Below are 16,959 nucleotides of genomic sequence, written 5' to 3'. Positions count from 1 at the left end.
GAGATTTTAAAAATGAGAAGAGGGTAAAATATTGGGCGGGGGAGACAAAGTCGCGCGGAGGAGACAGCTTGAAGTAAAAGATTTTGAGATTTTTTTCTTACTTATTTTTTTAGGGGTGGGCACCAGAAGAGTGTTTAATTTTTTATTTCGTTTTTCGAAACGAGAGATTTGAGCTTGGGAGGAGGCGCAGAGAGGTGAAGAGTGGAGTAAGACAAGAGCATATTACGTGCGTAGGCAATCGTTACCTTGTTTTGGAGACCAGATGAAGGGAGGGAAACAAAGGAAGCACTCTTTGGAGTTCGAGTCGATTTCGACGGGGCACGTGTCATGCTGCTGAAATTCCTGTTTTTAACAATTGCTTGATATTCCAGATCCTGAAAACTCATGCCGTCATCCTTAATCTCCTCAAATCTTGGCCCCTCGTTGACGGTCATTACTTGGAACCAATGCGAGCCATTTTGAACATGTTTAAGGGAAACTGCCTCAAATTACATAGAATATAAATTTTCTCCGATCGCAAAGGAAAGAAAAAGACCGCTTTCGGAACTATTTGATTTCTGGGTGAGGTTTTAAAAATTTTCACCATGGTATGAGCTTCGTAGATCACGTGCGTATGTCCCTCACCTCCTCTGATGAAGTTTTTCTCTCTCTAGACTCTTCTCGGGCGTGCCAACCATAATGCTTTCCGTGTGCCGTGTGTACAATGCACTCATCGAGAACATATTCTCAATGCACTCAACATCTGACATGTAATAATGCCAACTGGCGCAGTCGTCAGCACTCCTAAATACGAGCAAATACTCTTCTTCTGAAGATTTATTCCAATTCAGTGCGATTTAAATCACTGTATTTGGTATCCAACTTTTCATATGATCTCTACTTTCACATTCTCAATTCCCTCGTGGAAACGGGATATATTGTATTTTGCCAAGAGATGTCTCTAAATGCGTCAGTGAATTCTTCTGTTCAAATTTTATTTCATCGGTAAACTTCTTCAAGATAAAAAATTGTTTGGTTGGCTTCAACCGTAATATTATTTAATAGTAGCATGTATACATGAAACGATAAAGCACAATCTCAGATCACAAACATTAACGGTGTGGCTCACAATCTACTATAAATTTAAATTTCGGTTTTTATAGTTAAATTCCATGGCCAGGACTCTCGAGTGACTGGTCATTTGCATCAAGGTTATGCGGGCACACCCAGTGTTTATTCCTCCTCTTTCAATACTTCGCACACAATGTGAACGTGCTAAGTTGGTGCACCTTCCAAAGTGATGACTAACCTTTGAGCCTGTTGCAGTTGTCATACATGTATAAAATGCAATTCAAAACTCAAAGCTTGAAGAATCTGTGATACTTGATCAGTCGGAGATAAATTAATAAAATGTGGGAAAGAAATGTCACTGAAAAGGCTTAAATGGTCTGCTTGCATAGCAAAAATGCATGCTCCTTTCATTTTGACCAAGTTAAGCATAGAATTAACAGATAATTCCCTCCGGGCGTAGTCCGTTTCAAGTCTTGCATCGGAGTTGTTGAACTTAATGGGAATATGTTTGATTTGATACTTATGTTGTGAAGGGGTGGCTCGCATTCACTCTTCACGTTACAAAACAGTGGAGGACCTCGGATCTCGCATGATTTTTTCATCCCTGATTGGCATGTCAATACGCCAAAGATTCTGTGTAATTTTGCCCAGTCATTGGAGTGCGTGGTGTCTTTTTTTCGGTGAAATGAAAGTTCCCGGATTCCGCGAAATTAATCTTGGATTTATTTTAAACATTGTCCGCGCTTAGCTCGTAGAATTTCGTGTGATATATTTCGCTGACTGACGTTCTTTTCTCTTTTGTCTCTCCTGCAGGCAAAGCTCTTGGAGACTTCCCACGCATGGCTCGGCGCCTCAACATCCTCCATCACCGGTAAGTTCTCGGTCGGGACCAAATCGCCAACGCCTCCGCTTTTGGGGTGAACAGAAAAAATAGTAATAGTAATGAGAAAAAACTCATTGTCGTGTGTTTGGAGATTGAGGGGTCAAAGGGAAGGATTCACTGACACCCTTACCATCCCCTTAAACCCCACCCCCACCGAACACTTGATTCTCGCGTCGATGCGAACGTGCTGCTCGCAAATCAACAATATATCACTCTTTCAACCCCTCATATTCCCGTATTTGTTTCGTGTTTGTGTCGTCCTTCCGTGAACGTGAATTTTTAGTGTGCTTGTGTCCCTGTGTGTGCGTGTACTCGAATATGTCGAGTCGTCGCGTGCTCGGCGATTTTTGTCTGAGGGGGAAGTGGGGAGGGGGAGGTCGGGGTCACGGGTTTGAGTGGAAGGGTGTGGAGATGGCGGAGAGCCACCCACGCAGCCCCTCGCGCACTCAAATCCTCGCACCCCTTCATACCCTGGTCTTCTCCCATCCAAATACACTAAGTCTCCTCCCCCCACTCCCACTGGGAAATTCCCTACAGCTTTTAGCATGGCATCCGCGCCATCCCTAAGTATATGCTCGCTAACCGGCCTCCCCCCTAACCTTCCGGTTCCATCGTCGTCCCCATCCGAACGCCATCTCTCCCCGCCCCGTCGTATCGCAAAAATTTTCGCGTGCGTGCACTTGTTCGCCATGGCACCCACTCCTCCATCTTGTCGTTCTCATCCTACCCTCCAGAATCTCTCTCTCGCCAGTACAAGGAATGACAAGGAAACATAAACCCCCCAAACTATTATTTCTTTACCCTACTCCTCCCTCAGAATCATCCTCCCCCTCATTACGCCCCCCTTTCAGCCAGGTCCCGCACTTCTCACCCCCCCTTCCCTCTTATCTCCCCCCTCCCCTCTACTGCCCCTGCCAGCCGACTCCGCTTCGGCTCTCGCACCCCTAAACGCCCTTCGTCTCCTTCGCGTCCCGTCCCGGCCACCGCGCATATTTCGCGAGTTTCCGTGACGCCAAGGGCCGTTTCTTTTTCTCGCTCTGTTGTTGATATATATTTTTTCTATTTTTTTCCCTGCCGGGGAGCTGATTCTCGCAATCCAAGCCTTTTACGCTCAAACCTTATTCCTTGCCCCTCCCGCTCCTTCCCTCCCGCGTCCCCTCAACTCTCTCTTCCCCTCAGTCCCACGCGGTAGCGATAAGAAAGAGGTCATAACTCACAGTGGCACTTTGTTTATGGCGCCTCACCGCCTCCAATCAATTTTAGTGTCCATCTCCTTTCCCCCTTGGCCCGACCTTCCCTCCCCTCGCCGCACCCACCCTGCGTTTCCCTCGCCCCCTCCCTCGAACTTCTCTTCTGCAGAGTCCATCCTACTTTCCTCCTCTTCACCTGAACCTCCCCCCGGCCCCCACCCCTCCGCCCGTCGCCCCACACTCCGTAAATCCTAACCCTCGCTTGCCACCAACCTCCCTCCTTCCCAACCAGCCGACCACTCATCCTTTATTCCTCCTCTATCCATTCGGCTATTCTCCTTCCACCTCCCCTCCTCCGAAAACACACTCTCTCCGTTCAATTCCCTCCAGCAATTCGGCCTGTAAAAGGGATGGAAGGGTAAAATTGGGAAATACCACTCTCCCCCCAACCACCCACCCTCTGCCTCGCTTGTAATATCACATCTCTCTCCCTGTATAATTTTCTCTGCCGACCGGTAAAAATAAAATTCCCAAATCTCTCATCTTCCTCACGTTTCCGCCCTCGCTCCCGTTCTCTGTTTCTCTCTCTCTCTTGCCGCGGTGATAACAGATCCTCTGCCCTCTCTTCCATACCACCAACTTGCGTTTTTTACTTCTATCGACATCCATCCATTTTATTCTTTTGTTGATTTCCCCGTTTGTCACGGACTCCCATGTTCTAAGTTGCTGTACGTTTTTCCTGATTCGACTGTTTTTTGGGATTGTTTTCTAATTCCAGTTATACCAAGGTCGCTATGGGAATCTCACATATTTCCTTCTTTCTAGCTTGGTGCTGTGATGGTGTTGATGTATTTACTTTGTGACCGATCCTAAATGAGATTTTTGTTTACGAAGTATGCTAATATCCCTTGGGATTGTAGTTTTAACACAGTTAATGCTGTGGCCAATATAATTTGCCCTATATTGTAAATTTAAAATGTTATAATTATATATATATGTGTATATATATATATATATATATATATATATATATATATATATATATATATATATATATATATATATATATATCTTATATTTATGAATGAATATTATATATTTATTAATGGAGAAGAGGTAAATTTACACTCATGTCTAGTTTTTTAATGCTTTGCATTAGAAAAGAGTATATTACAGAATATGTATACAGGGAAAAAACAAATAATGGCATTCAATTAGGATACGAGTGATTACTGGTGGACCAGTCATTATTACACTGGTTGAATAAATGTCATTGCATTTTTCTGTTCAATATTTTTCAATCATTAGACATTTTTAATGATTATTTGCATGAACATTATAATATTTCAATCTTAGATAACATATGATTAATAAAAAAATCGGTCTTGAATAACATTTTTGCCTACTCCTTTTAACTATGAAAACATATTATTTTGTTTACATATTCAGTATTGTTGATACTGAAAATGAAAGGAAAAGTAGTTTACCATATAAAAGTATATCATTTCAGAGTCATGGAAGTATTTACTTGGTATTCAGTAAAAACATAAATGGTCCCTCCTCAGTTACTTCTAATAAACAACCTATTTGTTTTTTTCTATTTTAATTGGTGCTAATGTCCGTTTAAAATAGGATGTATTTCTAAACCAGAAGAATTAAGAAATAAAATTCATTTTTGTCTTGCTAAATGCTATACCTTCTATTATATTCATTTTAAATCATATCAAATTTTGAAATTGAACTATGATTATTCTCATGAATGTGGGATAAAGATTATTTTTGGAGAATAGATAATAATAATATTTTTCCTGATTTTTAAAATATTCCATATAATTCGTGATTGAAATAAAATGGGAATACGACCGAACTGAGACCCGCATTAGGATCCTATTAATGATAAGTTGTTGAATACTGGCCAAATATATGGAATTATCAAATGGGCTTACATATCATATTAAACATTACTGCTAAGATACTCTGTGTGATAAAGAAAGCCCTATCTTAAATGTGTAATTTATTTTTACTGCCTAAGTTCTTCAGTATCTGTACTGGAATAAATATGAGTTTTTTAGTTTATTTTCATTATTCCCATTCCTTTCCTAAATCACTCATAAGTGTTCTTACGATCATTTATTTAAGTGTATTTCATCTTCCACAAAATATCAGTTTCACATGTAGGTTTGAATCTTTGGACATACTGTCTACATAAATCTTGAAGGTATGTGCATTTCCATAGTTCAATTAATTTCAAGAAAAATTCATGACATAAAGAATTCTCATTTACTCTTATTTGTGTAAACATTATATTTTTCTCGCTAAACATGAATCATTTACCCAAATCCAAAATTAGCAATTTTGCAGTCTTGTAAATGTTGTAAATATAAATTGCGTGAATCTAAAATTTAAATGTCATCATCTATCACTGGTCTTAAGTTAATAAATGTGAGAAAATATGATATTAATTTCTTGCATCCACTTTCTTAAAAATACTTAAGATGTTTAATGTTGTTTCATTGCCTTACTTCTATAGTTCATTTTGCTGGTCTTGAATCATACTGTCATCACACACTTCATTTATTCATCAAATAACATACTCCTTACGAGTTGGTAAGCAGCAATTGGGCAAATCAACTAGTATTTCAGTCAAATATTAGTAACATAAATTATTTATGAGTGATTATGGAAAGGCAGTCATATAAGTTTGGTATGGTAATTTAAATGGCTCTTCATTAATCATTTACTTTTCCCTCCATTATTTTTCTGATGCATCAACCAAAGTTTTATATCAATATTCATTTTATTTTATGTTGCTAGGACATGTTACATTTTCCAGTAACAAAGTTATGATTAAAATTTAATTAAGTATATGGATTTTAAATAAAAATAGCAAATATCTGGTATGTGATTTAGCTTAGGTATACGGCATGTTCATATTCCTTGTATGTAAAGTACACTCATTTTTTCCCTTACTGCCATTATACTGTAATTTTCTTCTGTTTGAATATTAATATTTTAATATCGATAACGATGACATAACTAGAGTAAGCCTAGGTTAATATATGAATTTATTAGAATTATGTTCATACTTGGAGGGCAAGTTATCAAGAAATGAATAATTTTTTTTTTATCCTCAAGAAAAGCAAAATATTTCATAATTAAGCATGGTAGTTGTTTTAAAATTAGCTTCAAGTTTTAGGGTGTGTATAACAAGGTAGCTTTAGATCTAATGTCTTTTGTTCTTATCTCCAACAGATATCTTAAGTTATTATTGTCAATTTATGATAATTAAGTATAACTATAGATGATAATTTATTAAGCGTGGGAATAATTTATATTTATGAAACTGTTGAAGTGATAACTAATTCTTGCTTTCAGCTCAGAAAATGATGATCTGCTCTAATTTGGATTTTATTTACCTTATTTTATCTTTATTCTCTAAGTTATACTTTTGTACCAAAGAAAAAGATATTGAGTAAGTGTAATGTCGTGTTGCATCTGATTGTCCATCTATGTTGTGTCTGCATGTGTATTTTGACATTGTATTTATGTACTCTGATATTTTTGCATGACTATCTAAGTTCTTTGTGTAATTTAGTGTATAAAAGTAGTGAAAGCTATTTGAATGTGAACCATTATACCAGAATGAAACACGACGTAAATTGTTGCAAAATTTTTGTCTGCTTTTAAGATGTTAAATATTTCCATTTACTACTTGAGAATGCAAAATTTTCATCTTTCAAAAGCTCATTGAAGTAAAAGGTTACAAACAGAGCACCCAGTAACAGCTCTTTAAAGGATCTTGATCTCATTATTTAAAATGATAATTGAGTTATGTAGGGCATTTTGCACAGCTCCAAAACTCATTGCGAAGAAAATGGAAGGAATACCTAGTACTGTTGACAGAATACTTGGATTGAAGATGTAGGGTTTGCAAACCTTTGGATTTTTTAAAATTATAGTTTCAATTACTGTGATTAGCTGTGATAGCAACAGCTGTAATAATAACTGTAGCATTTTTTTGATTGATTCTTCGGTCAGGGATCTACTGTTTTTAGTTGAAAGAAAAGATAAAATTCATGCTAAGATCTTCCATGAAAAACGTTCAAGATGGCATGTTGTTCATTTTCAGGTGTTAGGGTTGCACATCTATGAACCTCAGTTGGAAGACTGAAAAGAATGTTAGAAATAAATCCATCAATATAGTGCATTATTTTTTTCATTTGTTCTCTTATTTCTTAAGTTCCTTAAGTTTGTTCAGCTTTTTTTTCAAATATTCATCCTTGCTGATACCCAATCAGGATAATTGCTGGAAAGATTTGAATCTCTGTATTTCTGATTTGTTTGTTTTTTTTCCTGTATGCCCTCCATTTTCTCCTCATACCCTCTTAGACAGTAGATTTTTAGTTCCTCTTTTGTTTTTGTGTTTCTTAGATTGCCCAGCTCTCTGGAAACTGAAAGCGCCTGCCTGGACACAAGATCAACTTCAGGAAGCAATACGTGCTGTAGTCACGCAGAAGATGCGATTCACCCAGGCTTCTACTTATTTTGGCATTCCAAAGGGAACTTTGTATGATAATATTCTTGGAAAGTCTAAGCGAATGATGGTGCTTGAAGAAGCAGGACTTACTAGTGATGAGGAGAATGCAGTCTTAGATTATTGTTGCCAGACTTCAATTTTGCCTTACAATCGAAGGACGAAAAAATCACTGGAAGCAGTAGTTAGTTTTGTTGAAAAGTTGAGGCAGGAGCGCGACCCAGGTTTCCACTTTACTGGTCTTTCTGGTTTCCGATGGTGGTGGGCATTTTGTAAAAAGTATGGAATTGCGTCTCTTTATTTTGATCCCTATTCAACACCGCCAGATGGAGAACCAGTAGACTAAATGTTTTCATTTTTAGAAGCATTTGCAAAAGTTCCTCATCATGATTCACAATTTACCTGAGTAGTGCTAACTTACCATTTATATGGCAGCAAAAATTTGTTCGGGTTAAGATGAATGTTGGATAGATTAATCGAGTTATTAAGTTGTAGCTTTTACCCCATTAATTGTCTGGATTTTTGTATAATTAATTTTCTCCGGCCCAAAAGTTTCATCGAGATTTGCTTATTGACACTCATGCTACACACTGTGTGTACATTTGCTCATTATGTCTCACAACCTTTTGACAAAGCCAACATTCTCATTAATATTTTCATTTTAAAAGAACTAACTTACTGCTTAGAATCCGTGATAATCATTTGCATGGTGCTGCTAGAAAAAAAAGGAATTGGGTTTTCCCAAGTGGTTGTGACCTTAATATTCTATCATAAAGCTATGACATTAATGTTTTTTTACATCATGCTACTAATTCCCGCCCAAAATTTCAGCGTTTTTCAAGAGATAATTGTGCAACCGAGAGATTTGGTCCATGCATTAACTCCTTCATTGTAACATTCCTGTTAGCATTTACTGTATAGATGCCTGCTGAGTGTTATTAATTTGATTTGAATTCATTTCATTCCCCTTGTTATTGCATCCAAGTGCACCTGCACTTTTGTTAGAATGAATATTTCTTTTTATGGTTTATCATCTAGTGTAGGTCGTATGCACATAAGAGCTAAGACTGTTTATATGACATTCAGTGCCAAGATCAGTGAAGGAAATGGGTTTAATTGAATTTTTATGGGAAGCTGTCCTGCCTCAGTGATATGACTGGTTACATTTACATACCTCAGGAAAATGCAAAGTTGATTCACGTTTATGCCAGTGTTCAATTTGCATATTTATAGTAGATGCTCTTTATGTGTTAAAAGTCCCTCATTTAATGTGATTGAGAATGCTCAACCTGCAGATCATGTTTCCTTTCATGATAGCTGTGGTAGTGATTTTAGCTTGCATGTTTTTTCAGCCATGTGGACCATTTGTTCAACCTTGGAAGTGAGTATGGTGTATGTAATGAATGAGGACAGTTGTGCAGGGATGTGTTTTATGTAGAATACTTTTACGGTGAAGAGATGTGTAAAAATGTGATAATGTTGAACATTTTTTCATACACTTTTGATCTTTTTTTGCCTTATGTGAACAGAAATTCAGTGAATGTTTGTTGGCATTACTTTTCAGTGCAAAATTATGTTTGTAGGCATAATGATGGGAGAATCACAAACACTGCTAATTCACAATAATTAATACAATTGTAGTGCTACAATAATGTCGGTATTCTTAGCTTATTATGTGCGTGGTCAGGGCATTTTGCAATCTTCTTTTTTGATCTGGCATTTATATTGGAATTTTAAATGATATTTAGCTCAAAGTTAGCTTTCAGATGTTTTCTTCTGTAATGTTAAGCCATTCCTTTTGAATAGGTTGACATAACATTGTTCAAGTTTTATAATTATATCTTTATCCTCCTGTTGAAAATTTTTAATATATGATGTAAATTTTTCATTATGGTGAATAACTTAACGGTTAGATGCCTCTATCATTTCAACTCACTTTTACTCTTGCTGAAATTGCTGCTTTAATTGGTTGCTCCAACAGTCATGGTTAAAAATTGTTTGCTTTTCTTAAAAATTAGCTTGAAAAGCAGGCCGTGACCTTAAGCATATAGTTCACTCTTTATTCCATTAATAAACCATTGGTTTCATACTTTTATAAAAACCTAAAAATATTTAAATTTTTCTGGAGGGCAGATTCATGATGGTTATTAAATCACAGATTAGTAATGAGTGAGAATTCATGGAGTATACCTTGTTTTAAAGGTTTTTTATTTTGAATTTAATTTTTTATCTATCCACTAGGAGTATTCTAGTGCCCCGTTCCCTGCCGGTGGAATGTAAATTCTTCTCAGACAAAGTTTGGAAAATATTTGAGAAAATATTCATCTGCCTTTTTTGATTTCATTAATTTCTGACCTGAGTTTCTACAGTTTTAAATTTGGAAATTTTCAACACACTGCAAAGGCCATCTCACCTGCACTCTACCTTTTCATTATTTTTTTGTGGCTGTTTTGCTGGAGTTTGAATTTCTTTCATTTGTGCTATCTTACTGTCTCATCATCAATAAAAATACAATTCCTGAGTGTACTCTAGAATTACAAAAATAAATATTTTTTCAAACATTCCTAGGCTAGAAAAAGTACATTGTTTTACCCTGTCAGATCATTTCGCCAATTCAGTGGAGTCATGCCTCATTTGATGTAAGGAATGTGTTTCCTTGAGTCTTCATGCCATTCAAATTTTTTATCAAAAGAAAGAATTTTACGGTACAGAAGATAAAAAGTCATAGCAGATGCAATTTAACTTTTTTCTTTGTTCGAAATAATGGTTAAATTTTTGAAGTTGGGAATTAAACTTTCTGTACCATACCACCATGATTCTGTCCATTTCCAAAGGATTACATATTATCACTGTTAGTTTATCCTCATTTCTAATATTTTTCATCATAAATTTTGAGGTATTTAGTGTTTCATGGACTGAAATTAGCTTTCTTATTTCACCCACTTTCACTAATTTCACAGACCATTGTCATGTAAAATTAGGACTGCTTATTGTAGCTGATGCAGCAACTTTTTAGCCAATGACTTCTATTGCATATGATGAATCTGTTACTATTTCAAATCAAATAGGAACAAATATCAGCTAAAGGTGGTACCTACATTCACGTTGCATGTTTGATGTGTAGCATGAGTGTAAAGTTCCCTGAACTGTGATTAAGACAGTATACCATCAGAAGAAAAAAAATGAACTGTTAGTTGATAGACCATTACACTTTATTACAGACTTCTACTAAATGAGGTATGGCTTTAATTTTAAGATAACTCCCTGTCAGAACTCAAAATATCAATTACTTCCCATTTTATATGGTTTAGTTCCTATGGCATTTCATTCCATCTTTGAAATAATTAGATCTAAGGGTGTGTGACCTCGTGGGTATCGTCAAAAGGTGTCAGTGAAAACTTATTTGGGCAGGGATATAGATGCATTCTTAGAAATTTGATATCCGATTCTCATTTTGGAACACTTTGTACTTGATGATGATTTGCTAATACAGCCATACTTTGGTTATGAGGGTTATATAGCATAGCTACTCACTGCCATTTTGCAACCCTTCATAATCATTCTAATCAAATGGACATCACTACGTACTAGAAATGATAGGGAAACACTTGAAGTGGTCTCAATCCATGTTTTTTAGAAGTCATATGAAAGTAAAATTTGGCTAGGTTTGTATTGGCAGCAAATGACTGGCATGAAAAAATTCTAATTTTCAATATTTCAGTCACTAAATATAAGGGAGGCATTCTATTGCATACATTGAATTAAACTGAATTTGACAGAATTCTATATTTACACGCCTATCATGTCAGGCTATCCAACATTGTTTGGACTATAATGTGAAGTCATTGCGCAACCTTTTAGTGAAAAAATGTTCGTTGAGCTATTATAGTATTGGATAAAAAAGTACGTACCTTTTCTTCTGTATGTTTTCATTGGAGCAAATATAGAGCATAAAGGGCAGGTTTGCATGAATATATCTTTTTCGGATGGGTAAGAGTGAGTGAATGGTTCATAGGTAACTAATCGTCCCTTCAGTTGCATTAAAAAAAATTAATTTCTGTTATTATCCACAAATTTATGTTCTTCCCAAAATTTATTACATATTTTTTTCAAAAATTGTTTTATAGACTCAATATATCCCCTTTATGTTTTAATGTTGGTTGCTTCTCATTGATTTATTTTGCCATACATTTTTTTAAATTTTGTATAAACAAATTCTTGTCATATTCATCGTTGTTATTCAGGGGATCAACCAAGTGTGACAATTAACTGTGATTGCAGGGTTTTCCTGTGGGAATGTTTCATTAAGCTGAATTATTCAAATTATTGTGAACACATTACATAAAATACTCATAATGACAGCAATTCTCCAATTCAGAGTGATGAGAGTAGAAGTAATAATTTTCATATCAAAGTTTGTGCAGAACTACAACCCCTCTATAAATGAATATATTCTCATTTGTGGCACAATGAATAAGGGATTGTAGTTTATTTTTGTATTTTCAAGTTTATGAGAATTTCTCTTGTTGTTGGATTTTGAAAGGCATCAAAAACTTGCGTTTTTTTTTAAATAAAACCATGCTTGTTTAATCTATATCTGTAATTTAGTGTATTTGTATGATAGATTTCATTGATTGAACATTGCTGAACATAAGCTCCTAACTGTATTAAGTGCCAAATGGTGAAATAAATGTTGGATAGTTGTCATTCCATTTTATATAAGATTAAGGAGCAATACAGCATTTGTTAACTGTGTGATTTTGACTCATGATCCTTCATAAAAATAAATTTGATGTGAAAATATGATTTTGTTTTTCTTGTTTTCTTTTAATTTATCATGCATTATTATGAAAAAGAATTTAGTGTATTTCAACCCCCAGCTGTATTTTTAGCCCTTTAAGCTCAGCTAGCTGTAACAGTTGTACCATCATGAAGCATGTTTTCATCATATATTTTTTCTAGTGTAATTACTTCTCTAATGTATTCAATATACCTGCCTACCTATTTTTAACTCCATTTATTTTGTACTATCATATGTTTTTGCTTACGTTACATATTTTTTATGGTGCTCTTCATTTGTTCGAAATCTTTTAATGTGTTTAGTACTTAAATTCCATTGATTGATTAGTGTCCACAGTAGTATCTGGCGAACACATTTTAATAGCAGCAGTGCAGATATGTGCGACTATTTTTGTTGATAGGTAACTTTTAAATTCAGAATTAATTAAAATGATTAATTTTTTTCCAATGCCAACTTTTTAGCTGTTTCATGTTATTTTTGAATCCCAGTTTGAGCAAATAATTTTAGAATACTTTATGATGAATGAAATATAGATGAAAAAAGATGAATATGGATCAAAGTTGAAATTTGTGTTTTAGAAGAACAAAATTTTTTCTTACAATCTGTATGGAACAATTGCAGTTGCTACAATTTGTTTTTTCCCTACACTAATATCATTGCTCTATGGCCAAGGAGAATTGATGACTTGGAATAATTTAGAAGATTTTAGATTTTTTATGTAACTGCAAATTATTGTAATTGCTCTAGTTCTGCTCAAGTTACATAAAGGCCATATAATTTCTTAATGGAGTAATTGTGGACATTTTCATTTTTGTGAGCCTAATCAGAAAAGTTATATTTGTTCAAATCAGAATAATTTTGATACTTCTTCATCAAAGTGGGATCAACTTAATTTTTTGGGGTTATGATGCGTTGACAGTAATCAAGACTGTTCCCTTTGGTACTTTGAATTCATTGACAGCATGAAGTGAGAAACTTCAGAAACGTATTGTGTGTGCCTTATCCAAATAGCATGAATGCCAAAAAGGAGGGTGGGACAGAGGGACTTTGGCCCCTCAGTAGATATTTTTGGTGCTCTTATTAATTTAAGATACATCATTATATGATATGTGAATCCAGCGATTGAGGCAACCAAGAATATGTGCTGGATGAAAATGATATCCTTGTAAGAGGAGTAGGAGGGACATAGCAATTAATTAGAACTTGTTCTCTGGGAATATTATGTCAAAGGCATGATTTCAAATTTAAATGTCAACCATTATTTAAATTTGTATTAGTATTTAGTAAATGCTATACTAATTCTCGAATATCAAACCCCCATTAAATAATTTTGCTGTAAGAGAGTAAAGTATTTTCTTCTTTATATTTATTGGAGTTCATGTTAAGTTATGCTGTTCATCTGCAAATTTAGGTTTAGGATGACTTAATTTTATTTTTAAATATTCCAGTTTTTGATTAAATCAATAAAATTGTAGATATGGGTTTATCCTACTGGAAATTTATTCTCAGTTTTTGTCCTGTTCCCCTGATAACTGTGGCACCTTCATCGTGATACAAAGGCGACTCAAAATATGTTTTATGTACGTTTATACTATGCCACCTAAATTAGTACAACGTTAAATTCTGGAACAATTTTTTTTCCCTTCATTTTTTTTCAGGAAAGTTCCATTTCATCATATACCTTTTATTGGTAAGAATGTATGACTAAAAAGGTCAATATATTATAGGCATTCTCATTTGCTTGAATTTGCTGCATTGATTTGACCAACTCACATCTTATTGATACACTTATAAATGATAGACATTTCTATATTCTGCCTTGGGTAAATGAAACTGGCCACCTATTTCTGAAATCATAATAATCTGACATAGTTAATATATATTATATATTTATATATATATATATATATATATATATATATATATATATATATATATATATATATATATATATATATATATATATATATATATATATATATATATATATATATATATATATATATATATATATATATATATATATAAAATTCCTTGATATTTCACTGTAGCATTTTGGCAGAAGTAGTCACTATTCTTTGTTGTTAAGCATGTTTAAAAAAAATTTTAATTGATGTAAATCAGTTACCTGGTATATGACCGGTAACTGATTTTCATGTGTGATTTCATTGTAATTTTATTGATGTATTTTCTCAAGTAAGCCCAACTTTTCTCATCAGCATTTTTTAATCTTTGATTTTTGCTGGTTTTAATTATATAAGCTTTTTAAATGAATTCTCTTTTATCATTACTCCATTTTGCTAGTTTGGCCACAGCAAAAAAAGGGAGAATGTTGAATGGGCATGTTTTTAAATATTTTCCAAATAATAATATATATATGTTTTTGTCATTTCTTGTTTCTCACAAATATGTTTGTTAATGTGAAAATGTTTTCTCATGTGTCTTTATTACTGTTTCTCATTTTTTTCTTCATCAATTCCTTGTTTGCACAGACAATCTTGGCGGTAGCCTAGAGAGCAACTACCATCTGCAACGCCCTCTCCTGAACTCCTTCATCACATCTAGTTTAGATCAGTCACTCAATAAATGCGACAGAAGACATATTACAAGTATGATGCATGTTTTTTCACCTGAATAAATACTAACCATTAGTTATATAAAACACCTGTGTGTGTTTAGTTATATGTCATAATCATAGAATAATGTATTAATATTAACCCTGGTCTGTTAAATCTTATTTATTACTTATATTCATTGCTAAAGTTGTTGGTTTCTTGCTGTTCTAAATAAGAAGTGCTTGACTATATTTGACATGAACCTATATTTCCAGCGAATGTTAGGGAGTCTCATGTCAGTTATTTACAAGCGTCCACCCATGGATATTATAATGCTTTTAAAGTATCCTATGGTGGTTAATTCTGCATAATGGATACATTTCCCCTCTTTATTTTAATGTTTTACCTCTTGGTTTGAGCTCCATGCAAATATATCACACTCAATTTCTCATTTTGCTACTGAAATTTTCACATCGTCTTTGCCCATAAATGTTTGTAATACCACTAATATATAAGTATATAGAATTTTAAATTCAGCTGAAACCATTGCTACACATGCAGCGTAGTTGCATGAGTAACAGTAAGTAGGTATTACATTTCTTCTTAAAGAAACGTGCCCTACTTTGAATAGAGGGTTAAAAGAGCAGTGTGTTCATTCAATTTGTTGAAACTTTATTGTTTTCAAAAGAAAACCTTTTAAAGGTATAAGCTAATATTTGAAAATGAAAACTATACGAGGCTTAGTTGGTCTCCTTATGTGAAATATTAAACAAAATTTGCAGTAGGATGATACATTATCACTTTATATCCTAAATTAATACTAATTAAACATCAATGTATATTTTAAGCTCAAAGCAATAATTGGTTTTGAAGAAGAGCCAAAAACTGGGCAAATAAAGTGGAGGACTCATTTACATATTTGGGAAGCAGTTTTACTACACCTGACTTAAGTAAAGAATCATAAAAAATTCTTTAAACTTTTATGCTTAGTAAAACAAGCAGTTTGTTTGCATATAATAGACCTTCTTTACCTGTATTTTGACATCATATTTTTTTCTTGCTTATTATCAGTACTGTACTTATTATGTTTTTTAATGTGAAAAATAATATTGATATTATAAAAGTAGTACAACATTGGACCCTATTTTTTCACAGAAAGAGAATATTTCAAAACAGAAGTATGCCAGTTTTATAAATTCTAAAAAATAATATACTTGTGAAAATTCCAGTGAAATGCAGATGAATAGATAACATAGCTTTAAACTGCCTAATTTGATCCACCAAATATTATAAGAAGTTTGAAGATTCCAAACACTAATATTTTATTTACTATATATACGAGTATATCACCCTTCTTCTCTAGATCGCATCTGTTTCTGATAATTGAGCATGCACACGGACAGACAAATATGTGCAGTGAAAGTTGAAACCAATGGCTTCTTATATAAAACACAACGATAGATACTAACTACTAAATACACAGATTTATTATTTATTAAAAAATCAATAAATAATAAATGCACTACTAATAATATAATAATTAATAAACGCGCTTCATTTATTTAGTATTTTGTTTGGCATTCAACAAGTTTCAGATTATAAGGATAAAATTACATTTTTGCATTAATGTTTTCTTATAAATGATAATGTTGAAGCATTGAACGAGAAACCATGTATCATGTCTATGTTTTGAACGAGAACTTCTCAGTGGCATTGGGTTAACGAATCATATCCTCTAATTCCTTCAGGATGAATTTCTGAGTGGTTTTGCAGAAGCTAAATTTTCTTAGTTATTTTCAAAATATGTGAGTCCAATTTGTTAACTTCCTTCTCTGTCTATTTCTTTCTTTTACAGTCTTCTGCGTTATCATTTCAATAAGAAATATGGTTAAGGTTTTCCTAAGAAATACATTTGAGCATTTATATAAAACGATAGAAATTTTAAG

At 34.0% G+C, this 16,959-nt stretch overlaps 1 protein-coding gene across 1 annotated transcript in view; it reads left to right on the top strand.

The window, feature by feature from the left end:
• Positions 1-16,959, top strand: part of LOC139685583 (protein bric-a-brac 1-like) — a 70,295-nt gene that overhangs the window by 32,267 nt on the left and 21,069 nt on the right. Inside the window, exons 2-3 of the mRNA XM_071582521.1 lie at positions 1,864-1,921; positions 14,951-15,067. Coding sequence (XP_071438622.1) covers positions 1,864-1,921; positions 14,951-15,067 — 175 coding nt within the window. The remainder of the gene's footprint in view (positions 1-1,863; positions 1,922-14,950; positions 15,068-16,959) is intronic.

Source organism: Hetaerina americana, unplaced genomic scaffold (genome assembly GCF_022747635.1).
Source record: "Hetaerina americana unplaced genomic scaffold, ioHetAmer1.1.p SCAF_117, whole genome shotgun sequence".
NCBI classification, from domain to species: Eukaryota; Metazoa; Arthropoda; class Insecta; order Odonata; family Calopterygidae; genus Hetaerina; species Hetaerina americana.
Note: the sequence above shows the minus strand (reverse complement) of the source record. Positions and strands in the feature narration are given on the sequence as shown.